Genomic DNA, 21928 nt, shown 5'->3' with positions numbered 1-21928 from the left:
TCAGCTATACTTTGTAGTTTTTAATGTTTAGGTTTTGCACATCTTTTGTTAGATTTATGCCTGTGTATTGAAATTTTTGATACTACTGTAAATGGTATTATTCTTTTACTTTCAGTTTCTGATTTTTCGTTGGTAGTATGTAGAAATAACATTTCTTTTTTATTATTATACTTTAAGTTCTGGGGTACATGTGCAGAATGTGCAGTTTTGTTACATAGGTATACATGTGCCATGGTGGTTTGCTGCACCCATTAACCCTCACCTACATTAGGTATTTCTGCTAATGTTATCCCTCCCTTAGTCCCCCACCCCCCAACAGGCCCCAGTGTGTGATGTTCCCCTCCATGTGTCCACGTGTTCACCTTGTTCAGCTCCCACTTATGAGTGGGAACATGCAGTATTTGGTTTTCTGTTCTTGTGATAGTTTGCTGAGAATGATGTTTCCAGCTTCATCCATGTCCCAGCAAAGGACATGAACTCATCCTTTTTTATGGCTTCATAATATTCCATGGTGTATATGTGCCACATTTTCTTTATCCAGTCTATCATTGATGGACATTTGGGTTTGTTCCAAGTCTTTGCTGTTGGGAATAGTGCCACAATAAACATACGTGTGCATGTGTCTTTATAGTAGAATGATTTATAATTCTTTGGGTATATACCCAGTAATGGGATTGCTGGGTCAAATGGTATTTCTGGTTCTAGATCCTTGAGGAATCGTCACACTGTCTTCCACAATGGCTGAACTAATTTACACTCGCATCAACAGTGTAAAAGCGTTCCTATTTCTCCACATCCTCTCCAGCGTCTGTTGTTTCCTGACTTTTTAATGATCGCCATTCTAACTGGCATGAGATGGTATCTCATTGTCGTTTTGATTTGCATTTCTCTAATAACCAGTGATGATGAGCATTTTTTCATGTTTGTTGGCTGCATAAATATCTTCTTTTGAGAAGTATCTGTTTATATACTTTGCCCACTTTTTGATGGGATTGTTTGCTTTTCTGTTGTAAATTTGTTTCTTTGTGGATATTAGACCTTTGTGAGATGGCTAGATTACAAAAACTTTCTTCCATTCTGTAGGTTGCCTGTTCATTCTGATGATAGTTTTTTTTGCTGTGTAGAAGCTCTTCAGTTTAATTAGATTCCATCTGTCAGTTTTGGCTTTTTTTTGCCGTTGCTTTTGGTGTTTTAGACATTAAGTCTTTGCCTATGCCTATGTCCTGAATGGTATTGCCTAGGTTTTCTTCTAGGGTTTTTATCGTTTTAGGTCTTACATTTAAGTGTTTAATCCATCTTGAGGTGATTTTTGTATAAGGTGTAAGGAAGTGGTCCAGTTTCAGTTTTCTGAATATGGCTAGCCAGTTTTCCCAACACCATTTATTAAATAGGGAATCTTTTCCCCATTGCTTGTTTGCATCATATTTATCAAATATCAGATGGCTGTAGATGTGTGGTGAGAAATAATGTTTTTTTAATATTCTGCTCTGCAGCTTTGCCAAACTCATTCATTAGCTCTAGTAGTTTGTAGAGTCTATCAGTAGTTTTACGTAGATAGTCTTGTCATCTGAAAATAAAAACAGTTTTATTTCTTTCTTTTCAATTTGGATGCCTTTTATTTCTTTTCCTTGCCTTATTGCAGTGACTAGAATCTCTGGTACAGTGTTGAACAGAAGTGGTAGGAATACACATCCATGTCCTGTTCCTGATCTTATGGGGAAGGCATTTGTCTTTCAGAATTAGGTATGATACTAGTTGTAGGTTTTTCATAGATGTTCTTATGTTGAGAATGTTCCTTTCCATTCTTAATTTGCAGAGAGTTTTTATCAAAATGGATGCTGGATTTTTAAAAATGCTGTTCTGCATCCATTGAGATTATCAGATATTTTTTCATTTTTCATTTGTTGATAGAGTGAATTACATTGATTAATTTCAAATGTTAAAACCACCTTGCCTTTCTGGGATAAATTCTACTTGTTCATGATGTATAATCCTTTCTCGATATTATTGAATTTTATTTTATAAATGTTTGCTTAAAATTTTAGTGTGTTCAGAAGCTTTTTTTTCTTTTTGGGACAGGATCTTCCTCTGTTACCCAGGCTGGAGTGCAGTGGCACAGTCACGGCTCTTTGCAGCCTCAACCTCCTGGGCTCAAGCGATCCTTCTGCCTCAGCCTCTTGAGTAACTGGGACTGCAGGCACATACCACCATATCTGGCTAATTTTTTTTTTTTCTTTTTGTAGAGATAGGGTCTCCTTATGTTTCCCAGGCTGGTCTTGAACTCCTGGGCTCAAGTGATCCTCTTGCCTCCCAAAGTTCTAGGATTATAGGCATGAGCTATCATGCCCAACCTATGAAGCTTTTTTGCTTTTCTTTTTTTCTTCCTTTTTTTTTCTTGCTCAAGGGTCTCACTGTCACCCAGGCTGGAGTTTAGTGGTACACTTGTAGCGCACTACAACCTGGAATTCCTAGGCTGAAGCCCTCCACCCGCCTCAGCCTCCTGATTAGCTGGGACTACAGGCATGTGCCACTGCGCCTGGCTAATATTTTTATTTTTATTTTTTTGTAGAAGCGGGGTCTCCCTTTGTTACCCAGGCTGGTCTTGAACTCCTGGGCTCAAGTGATCCTCTGGTCTCCCAAAGTGCTAGGATTATAGGTGTGAGCTATCATGCCCAACCTATGAAGCTTTTTTTCTTTTCTTTTTTTCTCCCCCCACCCCCTTTTTTTCTTTCTTGTGCAAGTATCTCACTGTCACCCAGGCTGGAGTTTAGTGGTACACTTGTAGCTCACTACAACCTGGAACTCCTAGGTTGAAGCCTTCCACCTGCGTCAGCCTCCTCAGTAGCTAGGACTATAGGCATGTGCCACTGCACCTGGCTAATATTTTTATTTTTATTTTTTTGTAGAAACCAGGTCTCCCTTTGTCACCCAGGCTGGTCTTGAACTCTTGGTTTTAGGCAATCCTCCCACTTCAGCCTGCTAAAGTACCTTTTTTTCCCCCGCTTCCCAATATTTTTGTCTGGTTTTAATCTCAGGTAATGCCAGCCTCATAGAATTACTTGGAAAATATTTTGTACTCTTCAACTTTCTGTAAGAGTTTGTATAAATGGTGTTATTTCTTCCTTAAATATTTGATAGAATTCACCAGTGAAGCCAACTGGACCTGAAGTTTTCTTTGTGAAAAAGTTTTAAAATACAAACTTAATTTCTTTAATAAATAAAGAGCTATTCAGTACTCTGTATTGTACTCGAGAAGAACCTCTGCAGGTCTCACATTCCCTAGGGTTCTTTCTTTGTGCAGTCTTCTATACTTTGTCCTGCCAATTCTAGTTCGCTTAATCTCCGCTACTTCTCAGCTCCACCTCTTAATAAGAGTCCAGTGATCTCCACTTGCATTTCCTCCCCCCGTATCATGGCCGTGGAAAGTCTCTTAAGTCATTAAGGTGGGGCAGTCATAGTGCTTACCTCATTTGTTTCATGTCTCTGATTATCATTGTCTGATGTCTAGTGTACTGTAAGACATTGATGATTTTGCTTGCTTTTTCATGTGTCAGGCAGAAAAGTGGTCCATGGTATTTCTTCTTGACTGTAAGCAGAAGTCCTATTCAAGTTACCCTACTTTTTGATGTCTTAAACTCAAGTATCTTACTCCTACTATAACTGTTCTTTGACCTCCTCAGACCTTTATCCTTTGAGCCCTTCATTTTCTTTACTTCCTTGACTGCTTCCTAGTTTGTTTTTACTGGTGTCTTTTACAGGCTGTAACCATTACCCATTAGTCCTTCTGCTCTTGTCAGTAATCTTAATGTGATTATGCCCCTGCTTCTCTATAGCTGATGCCCAGTAACACCTCATGCCATGATTGGTTGATTTTCCTTTACAATTCTCATACCCAATGCTGTACCTATAGATACCTATAGATAGCTCAACCCTCTGGATAAGTGCCTTCACAAATTCAAGGTTAACAGAGCTGGTAGGTGACTGAGCTGAGATTTGAAGCCAGGCAGTCTAGTTTCAGTGTCTCTTTTCTTAACTACTACACAAAAAGCATACTAGCAAGAAAGGAAAACTGTAGACCTGTTTCACTTATGCATGTTGGAACTAAGATCCAAAATAAAATATTAGCAAATTGAAACTCAATGAATGTGTATATGTGTATGTATATATATACATACATGCACCAGCATCTTCATATATTCAGGAAATGCAAAGTAAATAAGTGAGATAAGTACTTGTAGAATGAAGAAAATAACAGAATTTAAGTTACAGTAAAATTTTCTTCAGATTATAGTCGATCTATGAAGATTGAAAGTGTTTCCCTCATTATTAATACATAATTTACTTCTTACCCTATTTGAATTACTGAGGACGCAGATCTATTTTTTTTTTCTTAATTGAAAACTCAGGGGAAAAAAGAGGTTTGTATTGTGATTAATAGTTTTTCTTTTTTTAAAATTTAACTTTTATTTTAAGTTCACGGGTGCATGTGCAGGTTTGGTATATAGGTAAACTTGTGTCGTGGGTGTTTGTTGTACAGATTATTTTGTCACCCAGGTATTAAGCCTAATACCCATTAGTTACTTGTCCTGATCCTCTCCCTTCTCCCACCCTTCACCCTCCAATAGGCCACAGTGTGTGTTGGTCCCCTCCATGTGTTCTCATCATTTAGTTCCCACTTATAATTGAGAACATGCCGTATTTGGTTTTCTGTTCCTGCATTAGTTTGCTAAGGATAATGGCCTCCAGCTCCATCCATATTCCTGCAAAGGACATGATCTCGTTCTTCTTTATGGCTGCATAGTATTCCATGGTATACATGTACCACATTTTCTTTAACCAGTCCACCATTGATGGGCATTAAGGTTGGTTTCATGTCTTTACTCTTGTGAATAGTGTTGCAGTGGACATGCATGCTCATGTGTCTTTGTGGTGGAATGACTTATATTCCTTTGGATGTATACTCAGTAATGGGATTAAAGGGTTGAATGGTATTTCTGTCTTTAGGTGTTTGAGGAATTACCACAGTCTTCCACAATGGTTGAACTAATTTCCGCTCCCACCAAAATGTATAAATGTTCCTTTTTCTCCACAACTTCACCAGCATCTGTTATTTTTTGACTTTTTAATAATAACCATTCTAACTGGTGTGAGATAGTATCTCACTGTGGTTTTGATTTACATTTCTCTAGTGATCAGTGATGTTGAGCTTTTTTTCGTATGCTTGCTGACCATATATATGTCTTCTTTTAAAAGGTGTCTGTTCATGAGCTTTGCCCACTTTTTAATGGTATTTTTTCTTGTAAATTTAAGTTCCTTATAGATGCTGAATATTAGACCTTTGTCAGATGCACAGTTTGCGGAAATTTTCTCCCACTCTGCAGCTTGTTCACTCTGTAGATAGTTTCCTTTGCTGTGCCAAAGCTCCTAATTTTAATTGGTTTCCATTTGTCAGTTTTTGCTTTTGTTGCAATTGCTTTTGGCATTTTTGTCATGAAATCTTTGCCTACTCCTATGTCCAGATGGTGTTGCCTAGGTTGTCTTCTGGGGTTTTTATAGTTTGGGGTTTTACATTTAAGTCTTTAATACATCTTGAGTTATTATTTATTTATTGTGTAAGCAAGGAGTCCAGTTTCAGTCTTTTTTCATATGGCTTGCCAGTTATCCAAGCACCATTTAAAGTAGGGAATTCTTTCCCAATTGCTTGTTTTTGTTAGGTTTGTTGAAGATCAGATAGTTGTAGGTATGTGGCTGTAATTCTGTGTTCACTATTTTGTTCCATTGGCCTATGTGTCTGTTTTTCGCACCAGTACCATGCTGTTTTGGTTACTGTGGCCCTGTAGTGTAATTCGAAGTCAGGAAACATGATACCTTCAGGTTTGTTCTTTTTGCTTAGAATTACTTTGGCTATTCAGTCTCTTTTTTGGTTTCATATGAATTTTAAAGTTTTTTCCAGAGAAACACTCCATAGTTTTCTGTGTAGGAGTCTAAAACATCTTCTATTGTATTTATTCCTAGGCATTGATTTTTTTTATGGTACTATAAATAGCATCTTTTACTGTTTTCTAACTTTATGTTGCCAGTATCTAGAAATATAATTAATTTTTATATATTGACTTTGTATCTAACAACTTTGTAATCTTAATGATTGATTTTTAAGAATGTATCTGTGGTTTTTTTGGATTAATCACATATGCACTTATAACTATGAATAATGACAGTGGTTTCATCCTTTCCAGCCTTTGTACCTTTTAGGTCTTTTACTTGTTTTACTGCATTAACTTTGACCTCCAATAGAGTGTTGAGTAAATGTCATAAGAATTTATCCTTATGTGATTCCTAATTCGGGGGAAAGTTTTCAACATTTTTACTCATAAGTATGATGTTTGTTGTGTATTTTACATAAGCGTTCATTATAATAACAGTGTTCCCTTATAGTCTTACTTTGCTAAGGCTTTATTATGAATATATCTTGAATTTCATCAGATGTTCTTTAAAAATAACTTTGAGATGAAGATAGTTTTTATCATTTTTTGCTAGTTTATTTTCAGTTTCTTTATTTTCTGGGCTTATCTTTATTTACTCCACTTGGCTTTCTTTGAATTTAATTTGGTGCTGTTTTTCTAAATTCTTGGAATGCATTTGTAACTTCAGACTTTTTCTCTAGTATATGCAATTAAAGCTACAGATTTCTCTTTAAGAAAGTTTTGAGGTATCACATTTTCACTATTGTTCACTTCAAAATACTTTAAAATTTATTTTGTAATTCCTCCTGAGTTCTTTCTTCTTCTTCTTCTTCTTCTTTTTTTTTTTTTTCTTTTTTGAGATAGAGTCTTGCTGTGTTTCCCAGGCTGGAGTGTAGTGCAGTCACAGCTCACTGTAGCCTCAAACTCCTAGGCTCAAGTGATTTCCTGCTTTGGCCTGCCAAAGCAGTGAGATAACAGGCATGAGCTACCATGCCTGGCCAAAAGTGATTTCTGAACTTCCAAACATATAGAGGATATAGAGGATTTTCCTTTGTTGTTGTTGTTGTTGTTGTTTTTTGGTTCTTGATACTAACTTTATTGTGCTGTTGTAAGGTAACATACTGTCTTTGGTTTCAGCCCTTTGAACATTATTGAGACTTTCTTTTACCAGTAAATAATCAACATTAAATGTTCTGTGTGATCTTGAAAAGAATGTGTGATTGCAAATTTATTGGGTACTATGTTGTATGTATGTTACCTTTCTTGATGTAAATAAAAATATGGTCTTGTTATTTCTTTTTCTTTCTCTTTTCTTCTTCTTCTTTTTTTTTTTTTTTTAGAGTCTCACTCTGTCACCCAGGCTGGGGTGCAGTGGTGTGGTCTTGCCTCACTACAACCTCTGCCTCCCAGGTACAAGTGATTCTCCTGCCTCAGCCTCCCAAGTAGCTGGGATTACAGGCATGTGCCACTACACTCAGCTGATTTTTGTAGTTTTAGTAGAGATGGGGTTTTGCCATGTTGGCCGGGGTGGTCTCGAACTCCCGACCTCAAGTGATCCACCTGCCTTAGTCTCCCAAAATGCTAGGATTACAGGCATGAGCCACCAGGCCTGGGCTGGCTTTGTTATTACCAAGACCTCTCACCTTTATTCTGGTGAATAAAGGTCTTCCCCCATTGTCTCTTACCCATTCCTGTTTAATTTGGATTCTTTGTCCTGCAATTTCTCCTCAAGGTGGAGGTTTGTCCTGGAAGAGTTTCAAAATTTCAATTGGTTTTAAGAATTCTAAAAAATATGACTATAGCTTATCTTCCCAATGCTTCTCAATTTTTGTAGCAGGAATAAGATGTGGAGAATATATTTTACTTTCATTAACCCGAAGAGCACACCAGCAGAGACTGAGAATTCATGTTTATGAAATCAGAAAAGGTAGTTCTTTGCAGATGTTATTTTTTTTGACTTTGGCAGTGATTAGTTGGCTTAGATATAGAAAAGGGCCTATTTTCAAGTTTTAAAATGGTGTATTGAAATTGATGATTCATATTCTCTTGAGAAGCAGTGGAGACTAGCCCGTTTTGCATCGGATACATTAAATGATTACTGTATTTCTAGTTTTAAAGAATTGAACATTATTCAATGAACTGAAATCTGTTCTCCCCCTTGTTTCAGATCAAAGACTAAGTGAAGATTTTAGGCGGTATCAAATGGAAAATTTTTCTAAATATTCATCTGTACAGGTATGTAAATTATAAATTCTACTTGGGAATATTCTCATGTGAAGTTGCCTACAGCACTTTGAAACTTGGCTTACAACTTTGACTCCTGTAATGGGAAAGCTTGTTTTTGCTTAATGAAAGTAAATCTTTTGTCAATAGAAATTGCCCTTTTCCCCCAACCAGAGTTGAAGCTTATATATTATATTTGATATATAAAATGTCTGAGTTCTAAAATGAGAATTCATTTGAATTTTGAAACATCCTAAAATTGTTTCTCAATATACATCTAGTTCTGTGTTTTAATTCTGTGCATTCTCATAAATTATGACAGAAGCATAAACTAATGCAAATTGTAAATAATATATGGTTTTTTGAAAATATCTTTTTTCTTTGGTTGTCATATCTTCTTATTTAAATATTGTGTTTAAAAAATTCTTTAGCCAGAAAGGTATAATTATTGGTGGACTTTGCATTACAGAATATTTAAAGGAAGGTAATGACTCATAGGTTAGTGGTGACTCTCTATAGAAGCAAATAGGAGTGTTTTGCTTTTACATAAATGCATTTTATAATTAGAACTTAATTTGGTTTGGATCTGTGTCCCCGCCCAAATCTCATATGGAATTGTAACCTCCAGTGTTGGAGGAGGGGGCCTGGTGGAAGGTGATTGGATCATGGGTGCAAATTTCCCCCTTTCCCTTCTCAGGATAGTGAGTGAGTTCTCATGAGATCTGGTGGTCTTAGGTGTGTAACATCTTCCCATTCTCTCTCTTCCTCCTGCTCTGGCCATGTAAGACATTCCTGCTTCCCCTTCATCTTCCACCATGATTGAACATTTCCTGAGGCTTCCCCAGCCATGCTTCCTGTACAGCCTCTGTTGGGGAAACCAGCCCCACACCACCTGGCGGGTACCCTGAGTTCAGTGGAGACAAAGGAGTTAGAAAGAGACAGAATATGCGTTTAAAAGGTGGGTTCAGGGGACCGGAACATTGGAGGCTTGCTCGTGGCCCAGAGCTCTTCTCCGCCTAATTTATTGGTTTACAAGATCTTTGTTCTTAGGGCAGACGGGAGGGGTAGGAAGCGATGAGGAAAAGGATTAATCAATGAAGGAGTACTCGTGAGTCATTCAATAAGATATATAGCAGTGGCAGGTTTCTGTGAATTTCATTGAGCAAAGGTGTGTGTCTAAGCTACTTAAGATCTTTATAGGGATTGAAACAAGTGAGAGTGGGTCTCAGGAGGAGCCAAGATGTTTGATTATACTCCACTGCTTCAAGGGAGTGTTATCTCCCTGAGCAACCTGTGGAATGCCGCTGAGCTATTACGCTCTCAGGGCATAAAGATATGAAGGCAATAAGGAGACTCTTCTCCTCAGAGGCTGCCCATGGCTCCCCATAGGTGTCTCATACAAGGGAGACCAACTCATCTGGCACCTCAGAAACTCTTTTTCCCACAGCCCGCAGAACCATGAGCCAACTAAACCTTTTTTCTTTATAAATTACCCAGTCTCAGATGTTTATAGTATTGTGAGATTGGATTGATATAGAAAATTTGTACCAGCGAATGGACATTGGTATAAAGATACTGAAAATGTGGAAACGACTTTGGAACTGCATAATGGGCAGAGTTTGGAACAGTTTGGAGGGCCCAGAAGAAGACAGGAAGATGAAGGAAAGCTTGGTACTTCCAAGAGACTTGTTGAATGGTTGTGACCCAAATGCTCATAGTGATATGCATAGTAATGTCTAGGCTGAGGAGGTCTTAGATGGAGAAGAGGAATTTACTGGGAACTAGGGTAACGGTCACTCTTGCCATGTTGTAGAAAGAGACTGGCAGCTTTGTGCCCCTGCTCTAGGGATCTGTGAAACTTTGAAACACATATGTGTTTGCAAAGAGATGGTCTGAAACTGGAACTTATATTTAAAAGGGAAGTAGAGCATAATAGTTTGGAAAGTTTACAGCCTGACCATGTGATAGAAAAGAAAAACCCATTTTCTGGGGAGAAATTGAAGCTGGCTGTAGAAATTTGCAAAAGTATAATAAAATATTAAAAAATAAAAATAAAAAAGAGGAGCTGAATGCCTAAGACAATGAGGAAGATGCCTCAAAGCATTTTGGGGCCATTCACCACAGCCCCTACCATCACAGGCCTGCGGCCATAGGAGGGAAGAATGGTTTTGTGGGGCAGGCCCAGGGCCCCACTGCCCTGCACAACCTCAGGACATTGCTCCCTGTGTCCCAGCTGCTTCAGCTCCAGCTGTGGCTAAAAGGGTCCCAGATAACATCTCAGTCAACTGCTCCAGACCATAAGTCTTGGCAGCTTCCACATGGTATTAAGCCTGTGGGTCACAGAGGACAAGAGTTGAGGCCTGGAAGCTTCTGCCTGGATTTCAGAGGATATATGGAAATGCCTGGATGTCCACACAGAAGCCTGCTGCAGGGGTACAGCCCTCATGGAGAACCTCTGCTAGGGCAGTGCAGAGAGGAAATGTAGGACTGGAGCTCCCACACAGAATCCACACACTGGACACTGACTAGTGGGGGCTGTGAGAAGGGAGCTACCATCCTCCCGACCAAAGAATGGTAGGTCCACCAACTTGCACTATATGCCTGGAAAAGCCTTAGGCACTCAATGCCAGACTGTGAAAGCAGCTGCAGGGAAAGTACCCCTGCAGGGCAACAGGGGCAGAGCTGCCCAAGGCTGTGGGAGCCCACCCCTTACATCAGTGTTGCCTAGATGTGAGACATGGAGTCAAAGGAAATTATTTTGGGCCCCTGAGATTTAATGACTGCCCTTCTGGGTTTTGGACATGCCCTAGGGCCTGTAGACCCTGTCTTTTGATCACTGTCTCCCTTTTGGAAAGGGAGTATTTACCCAATTCTATACCTTCGTTGTATCTTGGAAGTAACTAACTTGTTTTTTATTTTACAGGGTCATAGGCAGAAGGGTCTTGCCTTGTCTCAGATGAGACTTTGGACTGTGGACTTTTGAGTTAGTGCTGAAATGAGTTAAGACTTGGGGCACTGTTGAGAAGGGATATGAGATTTGGGAAGGGCCGAGGGTGGAGCGATACACTTTGGATTTGTGTCCCCGCCCACATCTCATGTCAAATTGTAATCACCAGTGTTGGAGGAGAGCCCTGGTGGGAGGTGATTGGATCATGGGGGTGAATTTTCTCCTTGCTGTTCTCGTGATAGTGAGTGAGATCTCATGAAATCTGCTTGTTTACAAATGGGTAGTACCTCCCCCTTTTCTCTCTTCCTCCTGCTCCAGTCATGTAAGACGTGCCTGCTTTCCCTTCACCTTCTGCGTTCTGAAAGTTTCCTGAGGTCTCTCTAGCCAGGATTCCTGTACAGCTTGTGGAACAATTAGCCGATTAAGCCTCTTTTTGTAAATCACCCAGTCTTATGTATTTCTTTATAGCAGTGCAAGAATGGACTAATGCAGAACTAAAATTGTTTTCAAGGTATTAAAAGTGAAGATCTTGTTTTTAGTATGAAAAAGGAATAGTTTATTTGGTTGGCTTGAACACTTATTCTTATAGATTTTTTTAATGTATATTCAATATTTAGCTGACTGCTCTATGCTTTTATTTCCAAAGACCAGATTCAGAGTCTACAGAGTCTTGAAGCTATCCATTCACTATTTACTGTTATAACCATATTATTTTTATTATAATGTGTAATTTTTATGCATGCTTAATAATTGTAATAATTTAAGTGATAGAAAATCTTTCATATTCCAACAGCTTTTAAATTTTACTCAGAATCTTAAGATTTTTGCTTCTGTTTAGTGTCTTGTGGAATAGGCCTGAACAAAAGAGTAAAAAAAATTTATTTTAAAACCGCAGATGACTCTGGGCATGGTAGTGCATCGTATCTGTGGAAAGCTATGGTTGACTTGATTATGAAAGATGGTTTTAACAGATAGCATAATGGTGACTCTAGCCTTTCAGATGCACCTGCATTATGCATTGTGATTTACTAATTAAAGCTCAAGAGTAGCAGACCTAGTAGGGACAAATCTTCCTTTACAAGAGTGTCCTCTTTGGAAAAATTATAACTGCTTTACTTTTCTGAAGCTAACCATTCTTCTCTTATGTGTGCTATTCTTGTTGTCTTGCAACCAAATCTTGTTCCCTATCTCTTTAGTGGTAACATACTCTTACTGCGTAAGAGTCCTCTGCCATCCTCCATATCTTCAGAACATGTTGCTGTTTCCAGACTCCCATCCCCATGGACCTTGCTTTTCACTGCATGTTTTGCAGTAGTAAGAGAGGAGATGATATGACAGCATGAGAAGGAGATTAATCTGCTTTCTAGCAATAATGCCCATATCCTTGACCGTATGTAGTGCATCCCTAGAGGGTTCTTTACCTCAGATATATTACTTCAGTTTCTGAAAAAATGTTCAAGAGAATTTTTGTTTTTAGTTTGTTTTCTGTATGTTTTATAGTAAAGGAAGAAGTAGAAGGAAACCATTATCAATGGGTATGTGGGATCCAGGAGTGCTAGCTCATGTATCTTATCACTATAACTTAGTTGCTGCTGCTAGCAACAGAAATCCTTTATAAATTTGTGTTTCCCCTTTTTGTTTAGCCATGTTTTCCAGATACCTAGAACAGTTTGGTCAGTAGGCATTTGATAAATATTTGTTGAGTGAATGAAACAACTATGTTCTTCCTCTTTTTCCTTCCCTCCTACCCACTTATCTTCCAACATGATTTCAACTCTCTGTGTCAAATATAGTGAAAGTCATGGAGATATGAAAAGTCATGGTCAGCTTGGGAAATACAAGTAGTACTTACTTTTTAGTTTTATTTTTCAAAGTCCTAAAGTCCTTACAGTGGGTGTCATAAAATTGCCAGGAGTTGTGTTAAAGGAACATACTTTATTGAGACTTTTTATGACACTGGAAAAACAAAGCAACAGGAGTTTGATATTTATTTCTTGTATTTTAAGCTGGAACTTGAAACTTGATTTTCTATATAAACTTTGTTAGGTGTAATGGTGAAAATTCTTTAGTACAATCATTACATAATGATCATTTAGGCTTGCTTTGGATCAAAGTAAGTTTTCTGAATAGCCTTAAGATAACCATTTTGAAGCTTATTGTTCTTAGGGAACTGTGTTACCTTTATGGTAACTAACTATACTTTACATAAATTTTGTAGACATAGGCTGAAATTTGAAGTCTTCCAATGTGTTGAATAGCTTATATATTTAATATATTAAATATTTGGCTCATTATACTTTCATAATTCAATCATCTGCTCCCTTTGTTACAATTGTATGTAACTTTTCAACGATATTTTAAATAGCTGGTTTCTTGAATGATTTTTTTCAGGGTTGTGAAATTCAGTTGTCTTTCATTATTTTGTGTTTTCTGTATAAGGAAAAAGTATTTCAAGTGGCATTGCTCTCTGAATTACAGTAGTTGGCACTAGGTGACAAATATTCAAGATTAGAAAAAGATTTTGCTCAAGAAGCTAAGTGGAAAATTTCCCTTTTTCCCCATCCTTTATTCCATTTTTTTTCCCTTGAATACTTGCTTTGTTTTCATACCCAGGCTAATCGAATCCTCTTTGTTATCTATGCCACACCGGTACATGTGTCTACTGAGGGGGCTGAGGTTAGTGCTTTGATCTCTTGGTACTTGCTGAGGGCACAGGATGGAATACTAAAAATAAGTTTATTTTCTCTGAAAGCTCGCCTAAAAATATTTTCTTCTTCTAGCTTGGGAATTCTCTTTCTACTCATTACCCTCTTACCCAAAATTAAAACAAATAAATATTGAGATAGTCTGCTGGGGTATAAAAGGAGATACATAAGCTCGAATAAAAAGAAAGGGAGGAATACATATAAAAGCATAGTGCCAGAGAGGTATGAGTTAGCTATGGAGGGGAAAGACATCATAGTCCAAATATATACACTTATTCAACAAACATTAAATTACTGATTTAATGAATTTTGAGATCATAGCCTATGTTAGGTAAACTCTGGGGACAGGACTATGAATAACATAGACAAAGGATCCTCCTTCAGTAGAAGATATATGAATGAATGAAAGAGATGTGAAGAAATGAATGAAATAATTAAAATTATAATATCCTATGAAAGAAGCAGGGTGCTGAGATAGAAATTAATATGTGTATTGTTGTGGAGGTGGTGGTGGTAGAGACCTATTTTTGATAGAAAGGTCATAGGAGACTAAGAAGGAGCCTTGAGGCCCGAAAGAATTTGACATGTCTTGGGGTGGAGCAAGATGGCCGAATAGGAACAGCTCCAGTCTCCAACTCCCAGCGTGAGCAACACAGAAGACCGGTGATTTCTGCATTTTCAACTGAGGTACTGGGTTCATCTCACTAGGGAGTGCCGGACAATCGGTGCTGGTCAGCTGCTGCAGCCCGACCAGCAAGAGCTGAAGCAGGGCGAGGCATCGCCTCACCTGGGAAGCGCAAGGGGGAAGGGAATCCCTTTTCCTAGCCAGGGGAACTGAGACACACAACACCTGGAAAATCGGGTAACTCCCACCCCAATACTGCGCTTTAAGGAAACGGGCACACCAGAAGATTATATCCCACTTCTGGCCGGGAGGGTCCCACGCCCACGGAGCATCCCTCATTGCTAGCACAGCAGTCTGTGATCTACCGGCAAGGCAGCAGCGAGGCTGGGGGAAGGGCACCCGCCATTGCTGAGGCTTAAGTAGGTAAACAAAGCCACTGGGAAGCTCGAACTGGGTGGAGCTCACAGCAGCTCAAGGAAACCTGCCTGTCTCTGTAGACTCCACCTCTGGGGACAGGGCACAGTAAACAATAACAAACACAGCAGAAACCTCCGCAGACGCAAATGACTCTGTCTGACAGCTTTGAAGAGAGTAGTGGATCTCCCAACACGGAGGTTGAGATCTGAGAAGGGACAGACTGCCTGCTCAAGTGGGTCCCTGACCCCTGAGTAGCCTAACTGGGAGACATCTCCCACTAGGGGCAGTCTGACACCCCACACCTCACAGGGTGGAGTATACCCTTGAGAGGAAACTTCCAAAGCAAGAATCAGACAGGTACACTCGCTGTTCAGCAATATTCTATCTTCTGCAGCCTCTGCTGCTGATACCCAGGCAAACAGGGTCTGGAGTGGACCTCAAGCAATCTCCAACAGACCTATAGCTGAGGGTCCTGACTGTTGGAAGGAAAACTATCAAACAGGAAGGACACCTACACCAAAACCCCATCAGTACGTCACCATCATCAAAGACCAGAGGCAGATAAAACCACAAAGATGGGGAAAAAGCAGGGCAGAAAAGCTGGAAATTCAAAAAATAAGAGCGCATCTCCCCCGGCAAAGGAGCGCAGCTCATCGCCAGCAACGGATCAAAGCTGGCCGGAGAATGACTTTGACGAGATGAGAGAAGAAGGCTTCAGTCCATCAAACATCTCAGAGCTAAAGGAGGAATTACGTACCCAGCGCAAAGAAACTAAAAATCTTGAAAAAAAAGTGGAAGAATTGATGGCTAGAGTAATTAATGCAGAGAAGGTCATAAACGAAATGAAAGAGATGAAAACCATGACACGAGAAATAAGTGACAAATGCACAAGCTTCAGTAACGGACTCGATCAACTGGAAGAAAGAGTATCAGCGATTGAGGACCAAATGAATGAAATGAAGCGAGAAGAGAAACCAAAAGAAAAAAGAAGAAAAAGAAATGAACAAAGCCTGCAAGAAGAATGGGATTATGTAAAAAGACCAAATCTATGTCTGAAAGTGAGGGGGAAAATGGAACCAAGTTGGAAAACACTCTTCAGGATATCATCCAGGAGAACTTCCCCAACCTAGTAGGGCAGGCCAACATTCAAATCCAGGAAATACAGAGAACGCCACAAAGATACTCCTCGAGAAGAGCAACTCCAAGACACATAATTGCCAGATTCACCAAAGTTGAAATGAAGGAAAAAATCTTAAGGGCAGCCAGAGAGAAAGGTCGGGTTACCCACAAAGGGAAGCCCATCAGACTAACAGCAGATCTCTCGGCAGAAACTCTACAAGCCAGAAGAGAGTGGGGGCCGATATTCAACATTTTAAAGAAAAGAATTTTAAACCCAGAATTTTATATCCAGCCAAACTAAGTTTCATAAGTGAAGGAGAAATAAAATCCTTTACAGATAAGCAAATGCTTAGAGATTTTGTCACCACTAGGCCTACCTTACAAGAGACCCTGAAGGAAGCACTAAACATAGAAAGGAACAACCGGTACCAGCCATTGCAAAAACATGCCAAAATGTAAAGACCATCAAGGCTAGGAAGAAACTGCATCAACTAACGAGCAAAATAACCAGTTAATATCATAATGGCAGGATCAAGTTCACACATAACAATCTTAACCTTAAATGTAAATGGACTAAATGCTCCAATTAAAAGACACAGACTGGCAAACTGGATAAAGAGTCAAGACCCATCAGTCTGCTGTATTCAGGAGACCCATCTCACGCGCAGAGACATACATAGGCTCAAAATAAAGGGATGGAGGAAGATTTACCAAGCAAATGGAGAACAACAAAAAGCAGGGGTTGCAATACTAGTGTCTGATAAAACAGACTTTAAACCATCAAAGATCAAAAGAGACAAAGAAGGCCATTACATAATGGTAAAGGGATCAATTCAACAGGAAGAGCTAACTGTCCTAAATATATATGCACCCAATACAGGAGCACCCAGATTCATAAAGCAAGTCCTTAGAGACTTACAAAGAGACTTAGACTCCTATACAATCATAATGGGAGACTTCAGCACTCCACTGTCAACATTAGACAGATCAAAGAGACAGAAAGGTAACAAGGATATCCAGGAATTGAACTCATCTCTGCAGTAAGCAGACCTAATAGACATCTATAGAACTCTCCACCCCAAATCAACAGAATATACATTCTTCTCAGCACCACATCACACTTACTCCAAAATTGACCACGTAATTGGAAATAAAGCACTCCTCAGCAAATGTACAAGAACAGAAATTAGAACAAACAGTCTCTCAGACCACAGTGCAATCAAACTAGAACTCAGGACTAAGAAACTCAATCAAAACCGCTCAACTACATGGAAACTGAACAACCTGCTCCTGAATGACTACTGGGTACATAACGAAATGAAGGCAGAAATAAAGATGTTGTTTGAAACCAATGAGAACAAAGATACAACATACCAGAATCTCTGGGACACATTTAAAGCAGTGTGTAGAGGGAAATTTATAGCACTAAATGCCCACAAGAGAAAGCAGGAAAGATCTAAAATTGACACTCTAACATCGCAGTTAAAAGAACTAGAGAAGCAAGAGCAAACACATTCGAAAGCTAGCAGAAGGCAAGAAATAACTAAGATCAGAGCAGAACTGAAGGAGATAGAGACACAAAAAACCCTCCAAAAAATCAATGAATCCAGGAGTTGGTTTTTTGAAAAGATCAACAAAATTGACAGACCGCTAGCAAGACTAATAAAGAAGAAAAGAGAGAAAAATCAAATTGATGTAATAAAAAATGATAAAGGGGATTCACCACCAACCCCACAGAAATACAAACTACCATCAGAGAATACTATAAACACCTCTATGCAAATAAACTGGAAAATCTAGAAGAAATGGTTAATTTCCTGGACACTTATACTCTTCCAAGACTAAACCAGGAAGAAGTTGAATCCCTGAATAGACCAATAGCAGGCTCTGAAATTGAGGCAATAATTAATAGCCTACCAACCAAAAAAGTCCAGGACCAGATGGATTCACAGCCGAATTCTACCAGAGGTACAAGGAGGAGCTGGTACCATTCCTTCTGAAACTATTCCAATCAATAGAAAAAGAGGGAATCCTCCCTAACTCATTTTATGAGGCCAACATCATCCTGATACCAAAGCCTGGCAGAGACACAACAAAAAAAGAGAATTTTAGACCAATATCCCTGATGAACATCGATGCAAAAATCCTCAATAAAATACTGGCAAACCGGATTCAGCAACACATCAAAAAGCTTACCCACCATGATCTAGTGGGCTTCATCCCTGGGATGCAAGGCTGGTTCAACATTCGCAAATCAATAAACATAATCCAGCATATAAACAGAACCAAAGAGAAGAACCACATGATTATCTCAGTAGATGCAGAAAAGGCTTTGGACAGAATTCAACAGCCCTTTATGCTAGAAACGCTCAATAAATTCTATATTGATGGAACGTACCTCAAAACAATAAGAGCTATTTATGACAAACCCACAGCCAATATCATACTGAATGGGCAAAAACTGGAAAAATTCCCTTTGAAAACTGGCACAAGACAGGGATGCCCTCCCTCACCACTCCTATTCAACATAGTGTTGGAAGTTCTGGCTAGGGCAATCAGGCAAGAGAAAGAAATCAAGGGTATTCAGTTAGGAAAAGAAGAAGTCAAATTGTCCCTGTTTGCAGATGACATGATTGTATATGTAGAAAACCCCATTGTCTCAGCCCAAAATCTCCTTAAACTTTTAAGCAACTTTAGCAAAGTCTCAGGATACAAAATTAATGTGCAAAAATCACAAGCATTCTTATACACCAGTAACAGACAAACAGAGAGCCAAATCATGAATGAACTTCCATTCACAATTGCTTCAAAGAGAATAAAATACCTAGGAATCCAACTTGCAAGGGATGTAAAGGACCTCTTCAAGGAGAACTACAAACCACTGCTCAGTGAAATAAAAGAGGACACAAACAAATAGAAGAACATATCATGCTCATGGATAGGAAGAATCAATATCGTGAAAATGGCCATACTGCCCAAGGTGATTTATAGATTCAATGCCATCCCCATCAAGCTACCAATGAGTTTCTTCACAGAATTGGAAAAAACTACTTTAAAGTTCATATGGAACCAAAAAAGAGCCCGCATCTCCAAGACAATCCTAAGTCAAAAGAACAAAGCTGGAGGCATCACGCTACCTGACTTCAAACTATACTACAAGGCTACAGTAACCAAAACAGCATGGTACTGGTACCATAACAGAGATATAGACCAATGGAACAGAACCGAGTCCTCAGAAATAATACCACACATCTACAGCCATCTGATCTTTGACAAACCTGACAAAAACAAGAAATGGGGAAAGGATTCCCTATTTAATAAATGGTGCTGGGATAATTGGCTAGCCATAAGTAGAAAGCTGAAACTGGATCCTTTCCTTACTCCTTATATGAAAATTAATTCGAGATGGATTAGAGACTTAAATGTTAGTCCTAATACCATAAAAATCCTAGAGGAAAACCTAGGTAGTACCATTCAGGACATAGGCATGGGCAAAGACTTCATGTCTAAAACATCAAAAGCAACGGCAGCAAAAGCCAAAATTGACAAATGGGATCTCATTAAACTAAAGAGCTTCTGCACAGCCAAAGAAACTACCATCAGAGTGAACAGGCAACCTACAGAATGGGAGAAAATTTTTGCAATCTACTCATCAGACAAAGGGCTAATATCCAGAACCTACAAAGAACTCAAACATATTTACAAGAAAAAAAGAAACAACCCCATCAAAAAGTGGGCAAAGGATATGAACAGACATTTCTCAAAAGAAGACATTCATACAGCCAACAGACACATGAAAAAATGCTCATCATCACTGGCCATCAGAGAAATACAAATCAAAACCACAATGAGATACCATCTCACACCAGTTAGAATGGCGATCATTCAAAAGTCAGGAAACAACAGGTGCTGGAGAGGATGTGGAGAAATAGGAACACTTTTACACTGTTGGTGGGATTGTAAACTAGTTCAACCATTATGGAAAACAGTATAGCGATTCCTCAAGGATCTAGAACTAGATGTACCATATGACCCAGCCATCCCATTACTGGGTATATACCCAAAGGATTATAAATTATGCTGCTATAAAGACACATGCACACGTATGTTTATTGCGGCACTATTCACAGTAGCAAAGACTTGGAATCAACCCAAATGTCCATCAGTGACAGACTGCATTAAGAAAATGTGGCACATATACACTATGGAATACTATGCAGCCATAAAAAAGGATGAGTTTGTGTCCTTTGTAGGGACATGGATGCAGCTGGAAACCATCATTCTCAGCAAACTGTCACAAGAACAGAAAACCAAACACCGCATGTTCTCACTCATAGGTGGGAACTGAACAATGAGATCACTTGGACTCGGGAAGGGGAATATCACACACCGGGGCCTATCATGGGGAGGGGGTAGGGGGAAGGGATTGCATTGGGAGTTATACCTGATGTAAATGACGAGTTGATGGGTGCTGACGAGTTGATGGGTGCAGCACACCAACATGGCACAAGTATACATATGTAACAAACCTGCACGTTGTGCACATGTACCCTAGAACTCAAAGTATAATAATAAAATTTAAAAAAAAATAAAAATAAAAATAAATAAATAAATAAATAAATAAAAAAGAATTTGACATGTCTTGTACAATGTATAGGAGTTTGTGCCAACTGTCATCAAATAATATTTATTTGAAAATTATATTAAAGAAATGGCAAAGCTACTCCTATTGCTCATGAGTTAACAAATATAAGACTCAATAGATAAAATATAACAATTCACCTGTACTGTTTGAGTTGAATCAAATTATCAGCTTTCTAGACCAGCACTGTCCAATAGATCTTTCTCTGATGATAGAAATGTTATATAATTCTGCACTGTCCAGTATTGTAGCCACTAGTTACATGGGGCTTTTGACCCGTTGAAATTAGGCTAATACAACTGAAGAAATGAATGCTTTATTTAATTTTCATATTAAATGAATAAAATTTAGATTTAAATAGTTACATAAGCTTGAAGCTTTTGTATTGGCCATTGTGATTCTGGACTCTCTATTGATGAGTTACTCACATAAAATCTTGAAGGGATGATTTTGCATCATCCCATGATGCTAGGAGATTGATGATTTACCACATTACAGGGAGTTTGACTGTAAGTTTATCAGTTACTTATGCTGTTCATCAACATTTATTGATAAGTGATGAAAATTAACCTCCTCATGATATGAACTAAAGGATTAAGAGATTTCCTGCCGTCCTTTAAGATGTATAGGAACATCTTCCCAAAATGCTAGCCAATCTGTTTTCTTCCAAAGGATAGAGGAAAAGATGCAATTTACGTATTTGGTAGCCAATATTGATTAGAGTGAGAGCCAAAAGTAAATTACAAAATTGTAATTAGAGTACTTACAGAGTGTATAATTGTCTTAGAGAAAGAAAAGTATCCAGAGAATTTGCTTACCTAACCACAGTCCAATATTATTGACATTTTTTTCTGTGATACACCATCAACACTATCTCAGGGAGTCATCTAGAGAGCAAAGATAATTAGATACCCAGTGTGGTAGCTGAGGCCTGTGAACTCAGCATTTTGGGAGACTGTGGCAGGAGGATAATTGAAGCTGGGGGTTTGAGACCAGCCTGAGGAACATAGCAAGACCCCATCTCTACAAAAAGTTAAAAAATTTAGCATGGCATGATAGTGCATGCCTATAGTTCTGGTTACCCAGGAAGCAGAGGTGGGAGGATCTCTTGAGTCCAGAAATTCGAGGCTGCAGTGAGCTATGCTTGCACCATTGCACTCCAGTTTGGGTAATAGAACAAGACCCTGTCTCTAATTTTTAAAAAGATAGGTAGAAATTAATTACACAATGTCAGTTATTTAAGATTCAAGAAATACAGAATTATTTAAATTATTCCTTTATTTAGTA

At 38.8% G+C, this 21928-nt stretch overlaps 1 protein-coding gene across 5 annotated transcripts in view; it reads left to right on the top strand.

Annotated features, from left to right (window-relative positions):
* The window catches only part of SCLT1 (sodium channel and clathrin linker 1), a 224997-nt gene that overhangs the window by 3425 nt on the left and 199644 nt on the right, over positions 1 to 21928 (top strand). For all 5 annotated transcript variants that reach the window (XM_037991956.2, XM_073017630.1, XM_037991961.2 and 2 more), the window contains one exon: positions 8131 to 8198. In XM_037991956.2, the coding sequence (XP_037847884.1) occupies positions 8166 to 8198 (33 nt within the window). In that variant the 5' untranslated portion in view covers positions 8131 to 8165. Of the gene's footprint in view, positions 1 to 8130; positions 8199 to 21928 lie in introns of those variants that run through there.

Source organism: Chlorocebus sabaeus, chromosome 7 (assembly GCF_047675955.1).
Source record: "Chlorocebus sabaeus isolate Y175 chromosome 7, mChlSab1.0.hap1, whole genome shotgun sequence".
Lineage (NCBI taxonomy): Eukaryota > Metazoa > Chordata > Mammalia > Primates > Cercopithecidae > Chlorocebus > Chlorocebus sabaeus.
The sequence above is the reverse complement of the archived record's forward strand: the minus strand, read 5'-3'. Positions and strand labels throughout refer to the sequence as shown.